The sequence below is a fragment of the Pan paniscus genome, chromosome 1 (genome assembly GCF_029289425.2).
Source record: "Pan paniscus chromosome 1, NHGRI_mPanPan1-v2.0_pri, whole genome shotgun sequence".
Lineage (NCBI taxonomy): Eukaryota > Metazoa > Chordata > Mammalia > Primates > Hominidae > Pan > Pan paniscus.
In genome coordinates, this window is record NC_073249.2 from 190,441,367 (window position 1) to 190,451,658 (window position 10,292).

The following is a 10,292-nucleotide window of genomic DNA, read 5'->3' on the forward strand; positions in this document are numbered from 1 at the left end:
TAACATACATTTGTATATATATAAAATATATAAACTCACTAACATACATTTGTATATACATAAAATATATAAGCTCACTAACATACATTTACATATATATATATATATATATAAAATATAGGCTGGGTACAGTGGCTCATGCCTGTAATCCTAGTGCTTTGGGAGGCCGAGGCAGGTGGATCACCTGAAGTCAGGAGTTCGAGACCAGCCTGGCCAACATGGTAAAACCCTGTCTCTACTAAAAATACAAAAATTAGCCAGGCATAGTGGTATGCACCTGTAATCCCTGCTACTTAGGGAGCTGAGGCAGAAGAATCACTTGAACCTGGGAGATGGAGATTGCAGTGAGCCAAGATCACACCACTGCACTAGCCTGGGCAACAGAGCAAGACTCTGTCTCAAAAAAAAAAAAAGTGTGTATACATATATATACATATATATAAACATAAACTCACTAACATAAGTTTAAAACTTATGTAAGTAGCAGTATTATCAACAATGAGGTTTATCTGAGGCACAATTCTCGCTCACTGAAAAATCCCAACACCCAGCCATGAAAACTTGCAATATAGTCGGCATTGGCAACTTTTGACAGTCTCTATGGAGACTGAATATTTAAAAGAAGAGAAGCAAATCCAGTCTCACATAGATAGCTGGAAAAGTGATCATACTTGAGGAAAGGCTGGCATAAGGGCCTTTTGAGAAGTTTGACTGTGGAAAGTAAGAAAACAGTAGATTGCATGGAGGAGAAAGACAATTTTATTTTTAGAATAAGAAGAGCCCAACTGTGATTGCTGATAAAAAGGGAAGCCTCCTAGGAGAGATGGAAATCAATGAATGAGAGAGTGAAGGAATGAAAGAAGCCTCTTTTTTTTGTTTGTTTTTTGGTTTTTTTTTGAGACAGGGTCATTGTCACCCAGGCTGGAGTGCAGTGTGCAGTGGCACAATCATAGCTCACTGCAGCCTCAACCTCCAGGGCTCAAGAGATCCTCCAGCCACAGCCTCCCACGTAGCTGTGATGGCAGCAGCGGCCCATCTGGAGCAGCCAGCTTCAACCACTTCATGCCAGGCAGAGGTGCAGCTGGGGCTGCATGCTCTGTGGAGCCAGCAGGGGCCAGAAACAGATGATACCAGCAGGAGCCCCACACCCTACCAAGTTGACGGGGCATGGAGCCCTCACTCCTGGGCACAGCTGCAGCAACCCAGCCATGGCTCCAGACCCGGGCATCCCTGTGCTCTTGAGGGCCCAGAAAGCCCCTGCTCCTGCAGGCTCAGAAGTGCTTGCTCCCACTCCCTGGCGTCTCCCCACTCTTGGTGCCCACTCCAGTGCAGAGCAAAGTTGTGGCTAAGCCCGGGCACTGTTGTGACCCAGCTTGATGTGCATGCACTGTGGGCGACACTAACACACCAACCCCCGCTGCCTCAGCACCCCCCCAGACTTTGGGTGCCAATAAGCATGGGATGGAGGCCAGGGGACTGAGGGTGGCTTGGTGCAGGCCTGCAGGCTCCCATCAGCACAGGCAATCTGGGCACCAGCAGACAGCATGTTAATAGTGCCAGGAGGCAGTCAGGTTCCTAGGCAGAAGGGGCAGATGCCCAATGAAGCCCCACCTTCAAGCCAGGGGTGGCCTGAAGCCTGGGGGTGGGGCTGCCAGTTCCAGGTGGAATCCAGGACAGGAGTAAGAACTTCATTGATGCCTTCCAGCCAATTGGATGGTACTTTTTCCAGGCCCACCCATGGCCACCCATGGGCCAACCAGCATGCACTTCCTCCATTCTTCGCACATGAAAACCCCAGACTCAGCCAGTCTCAGACACTCCACAGGACCTGCTTGCGGAAAGGAGCCACCCACTTCAGGTCTCCCGAGAGCTGTTCTGTCACTCAATAAAGCTCCCTCCAGCTTGCTTACCCTCCAGTTATCCACATAACCTCATTCTTCCTGGATGCGAAACAAGAACTTGGGACCTGCCAAACAGCGGGAGTAAAAGGAGTATAACATATTCCTGGCCAGCTCGCTGAGCTGTGGGTGGTGACACACTCCCAGACTGCAGGAGTGAAGAGTGGTGACCCTTCTGGGGGCCCACCCTCCACCAGCGGGTAGCTGTGCCACATGACAGGAAGCGGTGGCTGGGCCTAGCCAGCCCAGGAACCACGGGCCAGAGCAGGGCAGCACTGAGCGGTAGGACTGAAAGAGCTGTAACACATATGGACTGAAACACGCCCCCGCACCCCAAGATGCCCCGCCCCTGCTCCTCGTGTGGTAAAGAGCTGCAGCCCTTCTTGGGGCCCAGACCTCCGGGCTCCACAAGCCAGGGCTGTGACACACTGTAACACCCTCTTTGTGGCTCTGTGGTTCCTGGTGTCTCTGAGCTTTCGGCCACCACTGTGTTCCCCTTGTCCAGATGCTGGTGCCCACAGCAGAAGCCACTTACCGTATGTCTGGTCCAGCCGCAGCCTTGCACAGAGCCAAAGCCTGTGCCGGCGCCTGGAGCTGCCAGTGCTGGCCCTTGGAGCTGCCCACCCGCTGCAGCAGCCGGCCTATCTGGCTGTGTGCAGTGGTCGGACCCTGTGCTCACTCGCTCACACATCCCTCACTGCTCCACACCTGGCACGCCTTTGGCAGGCGTGGGATCCGAGCCCGCAGTGCAAGCTGAGCCCAGCCTGCCAGACTGAGCGGGCAGAACGAGCCCAGCAGGCACAAGCAAAAGTCAAGGACAGGCGCTGCTAGCCACAGAGGTTTCCGGATGGCAGAGTGACACCCTAAGGTTCTTGTGACAGCTGGGACTATAGGCGCACCCATTACACCCAGCTAATTTTTTTGTTTGTTTGTTTGTTTGTTTGTTTTTTTGAGACGGAGTCTCACTCTGTCGCCCAGGCTGGAGTGCAGTGGCGCGATCTCAGCTCACTGCAAGCTCCGCCTCCCGGGTTCACGCCATTCTCCTGCCTCAACCTCCCGAGTAGCTGGGACTACAGACGCCCGCCGCCATGTCCGGCTAATTTTTTGTATTTTTAGTAGAGACAGGGTTTCACCGTGTTAGCCAGGATGGTCTCCATCTCCTGACCTCGTGATCCGCCCACCTCGGCCTCCCAAAGTGCTGGGATTATAGGCGTGAGCCACCGCGCCCGGCCACACCCAGCTAATTTCTTAAAACATTTTTGGCCGGGCTCAGTGGCTCACGCCTGTAATCCCAGCACTTTGGGAGGCCGAAGCGGGCAGATCACCTGAGGTCGGGAGTTCGACACCAGCCTGACCGAGATGGAGAAACCCCGTCACTACTAAAAATACAAAAATTAGCCGGATGTGGTGGTGCACACCTGTAATCCCAGCTACTTGGGAGGCTGAGGCAGGAGAATTGCTTCAACCCGGGAGGCGGAGGTTGTAAGCCGAGATCAGGCCATTGCACTCCAGCCTGGGCAACAAGAGCGAAACTCCATCTCAAAAACAAAAAAAAATTTAGAGATGGGGTCTCACTATGTTGCCCAGGCTGGTCTCAAACTCCTGAGCTTAAACAGTCCTCTTGCCTTGGCCTCCCAAAGTGTTGGGATTACAGGTGTGAGCCACCACCCCCAGCCAAGAAGCCTAATTTACTGAGCTTCTTCTCTGTGCCAGATGCTTTCACACATTAATGAAGGTCACTTAAATCTTACAGTTCTCTGAGAAAGGCCTAATTTTTTGTTTTCATAACAAGCAAATTGAGGCTGAGGAAGAAAGTAATTTTTCCAAGGCTATACAGGGTGACTTTTAAAAAATGTAAATCAGGTGGGGCACAGTGGCGTGTGCCTGTAGTCCCAGCTATTCTTGAGGCTTGGGTAGGAGGATCACTTGAGCCCAGGTAGTTGAGGCTGCAGTGAGCTATGATCACATCACTGCACTCCAGCCTGGATGACAGGGTGAGAACCTGTTTCTACAAGTAAATCAAATCACGTCGCTCCCTTTCAATAGCCTGTCATAGCACTTCTAGTACTAGATGAGAAGACTGAGGCACAGAGAAGATACTAACTTGCCCAAAGTCACAATTAGCCAGGAGTAGATTTGAACCTAGGCACTGTATCCGGAGGCTGCACTCCTAACCATGAAATCTAAACTCCTTACCTTGGCTCACAAAGCCCTATATGCTCTGGCTCCTGCTTCCTCTCTGGCCTCTTGTTATACCACTCTCCCCAGCTTCCCTGGCCTTTCCTGTGTTCCTAAATTGTCAAGGTCATTTCCCCCAGGTTCTTTGCATGAACTGTGAAAAGAAAAAATTTAACTTTTAATTGGTGATTTGACTTTTTTTTGCCAAATTTGTTAAATTTGACTTTTATTTGCAACTCTAGAATCGGGCAACACTTCATTCTATAAAATGGAATGAGTGTTCAAATGAGCTGAGCAGAGGAGACTGGTTTTACAGACAGAAAAGGGCTGAGGAAAGCAGAAACAGAAAACAAAAAGATTGGTTGTTTCAAAGTTACTTTCCTTGTAACTTTGAAGGCTAAAGCAGAGGGGACTTCCTTATCCTGCCAGCTAAAACGGGATGGTTTGTAGATCTAGCTATCTCTCACTCTTCTGATTTATCGGAATATCAGATAAACAACTTAGTTTCCACCTGGTGATGTAGAACTTTAGCATGAGTGACTCCATTTTGGTTCTGTCTGTTGGGCTTGGTGCAGGAGCCCTGTTCAAACCAATGGCCTCCAATTTTTTTTTTTTTTTTTTTTTGAGACGGAGTCTTGCTCTGTTGCCCAGGCTGGAATGAAGTGGTACTTTCTGAGCTCACTGCAGCCTCCACTTCCTGGATTCAAGCAATTCTCCTGCCTCAGCCTCCCAAGTAGGTGGGACCAGAGGTGTACGCCACCACGGTGGGCTAATTTTTTCTATTTTTTGTAGAGACAGGGTCTCCCCATTTTGCCCAGACTGGTCTCGAACTCCTGGGCTCCAGTGATCCTTCCGCCTTGTCCTCCAAAATGCTGGGATTACAGGTGTGGGCCTCTGCACCCGGCCCTGCCTCCTATAAATTTTACTTAACAAACTGTTCCCTCTAATTGCAATGCTCCTACCAGAGTTTTCACAAGCTTGCCTTCATGTCACTAATCTCAACTCAAATGTCACCTTCTCAGGGCACCCCTGACAATCCAATAAAAGACCACCTTGTCACCATCACATCACACTTTTAATCTTCTGAAGAAATTTTTCCCGATTTTTCTTCTTTGTTTTCTTAAGACTCTCTCCTCTGCAGCGCCATCAGCTCAGGGAGCCACTTGATCTTGGTCACCGCTCTATGCCGGAGCCTGGGAAGGAGCCTGGCCCAGGTCGCCGGTTCAATGAATGCGTGCGGAATCAATGAACGACTCTAGTGAAAGAGACTCCAATGACGCAGGCCGGGATTTGCGGAGCACGAGCCCCGCGCCGCGAAGCATTCTGGGGATTGTAGTTTCTCCGTGCCGCGGTGACTCGCAGAGCACTGACGCACTCTGCGCCCGGAGGACAGAGCGGCACGGTCGCCGGCATGGTTTCTCCGTCCTGCTGCAGCCGGCGGGAGGCAGCCAGTCCAGGCGCCCGCTAGCTTCGGCGGCGACCCAGACGGGGAAAGCGGAAGGAATGTCGCGTGGTGGGTCCGGGTCGGCGGTGCAAGGAGCCCCGGGGCGGAATGCGGGGGATGCCAGGACCTCCGGAAGGAGGTGCCGGAGCCCAGGAAGCGTTTTCTTCCCCATTTACCGAGTATAGCTCCTTTCCCCAGACCCGCTCCCGCTGCTCTGAGTAAGCAGTGCTCATCCCGTTTTACCGGTAGCTTAGCTAGCTTGGAGAAGCTAAGTGGTTTGCTAAGTGATCGCCCTCCTAGGAGGTGGCAAAGCCTGTTCTAGAACCCGGGCCTGACTCGAGGTCCGGTGACTGCTCTTTGCAGTCGCAGCAGCAGCCCCATACCTTTGCTTGATCGCAGATTCATCAGGCTGCAGCCGGGTGGCTGGTCGTTAGGCCATGCCCAGGGACCTAGCTCCCAGGCCCCCTCGTCACTGGCCTAGTCTGGCTTGCCACGCTCAGTGCCACACTGCACAGCCCTGGACGGGATGCTGAGTGAGGTCGTAAAGAGAGAGCGTTCCACCCCCTTTAACTCAGGGTCTGAAAATAAGGGATAGGTAAGACATAGTGCACTAATACAGTATCAGGGCATGTTGAAATCAAAGGAGAGTACCTTCAGTGGAGTGTGATTCTGGTAGCTTTGTTTCGCCTGTAGTTTAAGAAATGTGGAAACAGGTTCAGAGACATTAACTTTTCTAGGTTTTCATAATTAGGGGTGGAGTGGGGATTCCAACCTAGGTTTCTCTACCTTCAAAACCTATGTACCTTATATAATACCGGTTGGGGGTTTTTTCCCCCAGTTCATTATCCAGATTTATTTTCTTTTTTTTTTTTCTGAGAGTCTCGCTCTGTCACCCAGGCTGGTGTGCAGTGGCACAATCTTGGCTCACTGTAACCTCTGCCTCCTGGGTTCAAGCGATTCTCCTGCTTCAGCCTCCCAAGTAGCTGAGATTACAGGTGCGCCCATGCCCAGGTAATTTTTGTATTTTTGGTAGATACTGGGTTTCACCATGTTGGCCAGGCGGGTCTTGAACTCCTGACCTCAGGTGATCCACTCGCCTTGGCCTCCCAAAATCCTGGGATTACAGGCGTGAGCCCTTGCACCCGGCCTCATTACCTTAATTTCTACTTACATAACAGCTGCATGGTGTAGACCAATAGTTCCCAGAGTGTGGGCCCCTGACCAGCAGCATCAGCATCACCTGGGAACATGTTCAAAATGACTTTATCTCTGGGCCTCACCTCAGACCTGAGTCAAACTGGGAGTGGGGCCCAGCAAGCTGAGTTAACAAGCCCCTCAGATGATTCTCATACACACTAATGTTTGAGAACTACTGGTGTCAACCAATGATTCTCAAACCTTAACGTGTATCTAATTCACGTAGGGGGTCATGTTAAAATGCAGTCTGTTTCCAGCCAGTGTGGAAGATGGCAGTGAGCCACTCAGTGAAGGAGTGGATTTTATCTCAGAACAGGCCTGGGGAGAGACCTGAGATTGCACATTTCTAACCAGTACCCCTCAGCACTTTGGAGTTATCTGGGGAGCTTTTTTTCTTTTTTCTTTTTTTTTTTTTTTTGAGATGGAGTCACTCTGCTGCCCAGGCTGGAGTGCAGTGGCACGATCTCAGCTCACTGCAAGCTCTGTCTCCCAGGTTCACACCATTCTCCTGCCTCAGCCCCCCGAGTAGCTGGGACTACAGGCGCCCGCCACGCCTGGCTAATTTTTTTGTATTTTTAGTAGAGACGGGGGTTTCACCATGTTAGCCAGGATGGTCTTGATCTCCTGACCTCATGATCCGCCCGCCTCGGTCTCCCAAAGTGCTGGGATTACAGGCGTGAGCCACCGCGCCCAGCCGGGAGCTTTTACAAAATAGGATACCTGGGCCCACCCCTCTAACCAAACGAATCAGAATCTCTGGGGTGGGGAGGTTGGGTTAAAAACTCACCAGATGATTCTAATGCACACCTGGTGTGAGGTTCGGAGCCAGACGGCTATGGATTTTCTTTTTTTTTTTTTTTGAGACAGAGTCTCTCTGTTACTCAGGCTGGAGTGCAATGGCGTGATCTTGGCTCACTGCAGCCTCCACCTCCCGGATTCAAGCGATTCTCCTGCCTCAACCTCCGGAGCAGCTGTGATTATAGGTGCTCACCACCATGCCCGACTAATTTTTGTATTTTTAGTAGAGATGGGGTTTCACCATATTGGCCAGGCTGGTCTTGAATTCCTAGCCCCAGCGATCCACCCACCTTGGCCTCCCAAAATGCTGGGATTACAGGGGGGAGCCACCATGCCCGGCCTGTGGCTACGGATTTGAATTCCAGCAATTCCACTTATTTACTGTGACCTTGGGCAAGTTACCTCTCCTAGCCATATTTTTCTTTTTTTAAAATTATTGATTTTTTAAAATTAATGTATTATTAGGAATGATACAGACTTTTGTTGTTAGTCCTAATAATTTGTCTTGCATTCTCAATGTAGATAATCATATAATTGATAAACAAGGACAGTGATCTTCCTTTATAATTATTGTTTCTCTAAATTCTTTCCCTTCTTTCTGTAATCATTTTTTGAACATTGCATTGACCATTACCTACATTTTACTGTTGATTAGAAGTCATAAAAGGCATCCTTTTCTTGTCTCTGACTCAATAGAAATGCTCACCATTTTCTTTATTTTTTGAGACAGAGTCTTGCTCTTGTTGCCCAGGCTGGAGTGCAATGGCGCAATCTTGGCTCATTGCAACCTCTGCCTCCTGGGTTCAAGCAATTCTCCTGCCTCACCCTCCCGAGTAGCTGAGATTACAGGCGTGTGCCACCACGCTTGGCTAATTTTTTGTATTTTTAGTAGAAACAGGGTTTCACCGTGTTAGCCAGGCTGGTCTCGAACTCCTGACCTCAGGTGATCCACCCGCCTCAGTCTCCCAAAGTGCTGGGATTGTAGGCGTGAGCCACTGCGCCCGGCCAATGCTCACCATTTTCTTACAGGTTTTTTTTTTTTTTTTTGAGACGGAGTCACTCTGCCGCGATCTTGGCTCACTGCAAGCTCCGCCTCTCAGGTTCACGCCATTCTCCTGCCTCAGCCTCCCAAGTAGCTGGGACTACAGGCGCCCGCTGCCACCACACTCGGCTAATTTTTTTTGCATTTTTAGTAGAGACGGGGTTTCACCATGTTAGCCAGGATGGTCTCAATCTCCTGACCTCGTGATCTGCCCGCCTCAGCCTCTCAAAGTGCTGGGATTACAGGCGTGAGCCACCACGCCCAGCCTTCTTGTAAGTTTTTTTAAAAAATTAGAGTTGGGGTCTTGCTATGTTGCCCAAGCAGGTCAGCAGAGCTCTTGGGCTCAAGTGAAGCTCCTGCCTCAGTCTCCTGAGTAGCTAGTACCACAGGTGTATCCCACTGCGCCTGGCCATCCTAGCCATATTTTTCCCATTCATAAAATGAGCATAAGTAATCCTTGGCTTGCAAGTTGGTGTGAGGATTCTATGAGACATGTGCGGGAAGCATCTGTGTCCACAGATACAAAAATTGCAGAGGTGGTCTGTGCTGGGAATTTTGTTTGAGAACCTGGTGGAGGTGAGTTGGCAACTGTACCCCCTACCCTGCTATAGCTGCCATCTGTGTGCTCCTGTCCACAGCAAGCAGGCAGCTGGTGTGGAAGAATGGCGGTGAGCCATTCAGTGAAGGAGCGGACCATCTCTGAGAACAGCCTCATCATCCTACTGCAGGGCCTCCAGGGCCGGGTAACCACTGTGGACCTGCGGGATGAGAGCGTGGCCCACGGGCGCATAGACAATGTCGATGCTTTCATGAACATCCGCCTGGCCAAAGTCACCTACACGGACCGTTGGGGGCATCAGGTCAAGCTGGATGACCTCTTTGTGACAGGCCGCAATGTCCGCTACGTCCACATCCCAGATGACGTGAACATCACCTCGACCATTGAGCAGCAGCTGCAGATTATCCATCGGGTGCGAAACTTTGGTGGCAAGGGCCAAGGCCGGTGGGAATTTCCCCCAAAAAACTGTAAGTGAGGCCCTCAGCAAGCCCTGGCCCCAACTCGGAGTCCTCCAGTGATCTCCGGAGCCAGCTCCCTGCCCTCACACCCTGTCTGGAACCCGAGAAGAAAGCAGGGCCAGGCCAGAAGCTGGTGTCCAACAGACACCACCTGTCAAAGCTGCCTTTCACAGGGTTCCACCTCCCAGACTCACTCTGGGACCCAGAATCCTATCTGTGGCCTTGGGGTAGGTGACAATCCCCCTTTTTGATGATCTGAATCTCTGACTTATTGATTATGGAGCCTGTCAAGTAGTTTTCAACTCTCCCAGTGAGGATAATTAAACATGCTCAGCCTGAGCCACCTCTAAGTGTCTCCATTTCTCTTGCAGTTGTGTTCATTTTCTCATGAAACCCAACTTGGATACAAACAGGTCCGTGCCCCAGGCTTTCTCTTCTGTGTGCTGCGCTCCCAGACCGTCCTGTGTAGTCGGGGGCAGACTCAAGCTTGGCTGCACATTGGAATCACCTGTCCCACCCTCAGAGATTCATATTTCATTGGTATGGGGTATGGTCTGAGGGCTATGAGTTTTTTTAATTTCCCAGGCAATTCTAATATGTAGCAGTTTTAGAGTGGTAGGAGAGTACTTCAGTCTGGTCAGGTGGAAAATGGCTTTTCTATTCAGAGTCCTTGTTGAAGAGGCTGTTAGTCTCGTTGCTGTTTCCTGAAGCAGAGAGG

At 50.6% G+C, this 10,292-nt stretch overlaps 1 protein-coding gene and 1 non-coding gene across 5 annotated transcripts; both read left to right on the forward strand.

Moving 5' to 3' along the window:
- The first annotated feature begins 468 nt into the window (after window positions 1–468).
- On the forward strand, window positions 469–607 carry LOC129395164 (U4 spliceosomal RNA). Its single transcript, XR_008622685.1, has one exon. It is a non-coding gene; the product is annotated as a U4 spliceosomal RNA (small nuclear RNA).
- A 4,799-nt stretch (window positions 608–5,406) lies between these two features.
- LSM10 (LSM10, U7 small nuclear RNA associated) lies at window positions 5,407–9,929 on the forward strand. 4 transcript variants are annotated; one of them, XM_055095345.2, is made up of 3 exons: window positions 5,408–5,589; window positions 7,585–7,700; window positions 9,196–9,929. In XM_055095345.2, the coding sequence occupies exon 3, from the start codon at window positions 9,220–9,222 to the stop codon at window positions 9,589–9,591; it is 372 nt and encodes a 123-aa protein (XP_054951320.1). In that variant the 5' UTR covers window positions 5,408–5,589; window positions 7,585–7,700; window positions 9,196–9,219; the 3' UTR covers window positions 9,592–9,929. The 4 variants fall into 4 exon arrangements, with proteins under 4 accessions (XP_003812641.1, XP_054951320.1, XP_063464815.1 ...); XM_063608745.1 differs by having other exon boundaries at window positions 7,603–7,700; XM_003812593.4 differs by lacking the exon at window positions 7,585–7,700 and having other exon boundaries at window positions 5,407–5,589.
- Window positions 9,930–10,292: the final 363 nt, after the last annotated feature.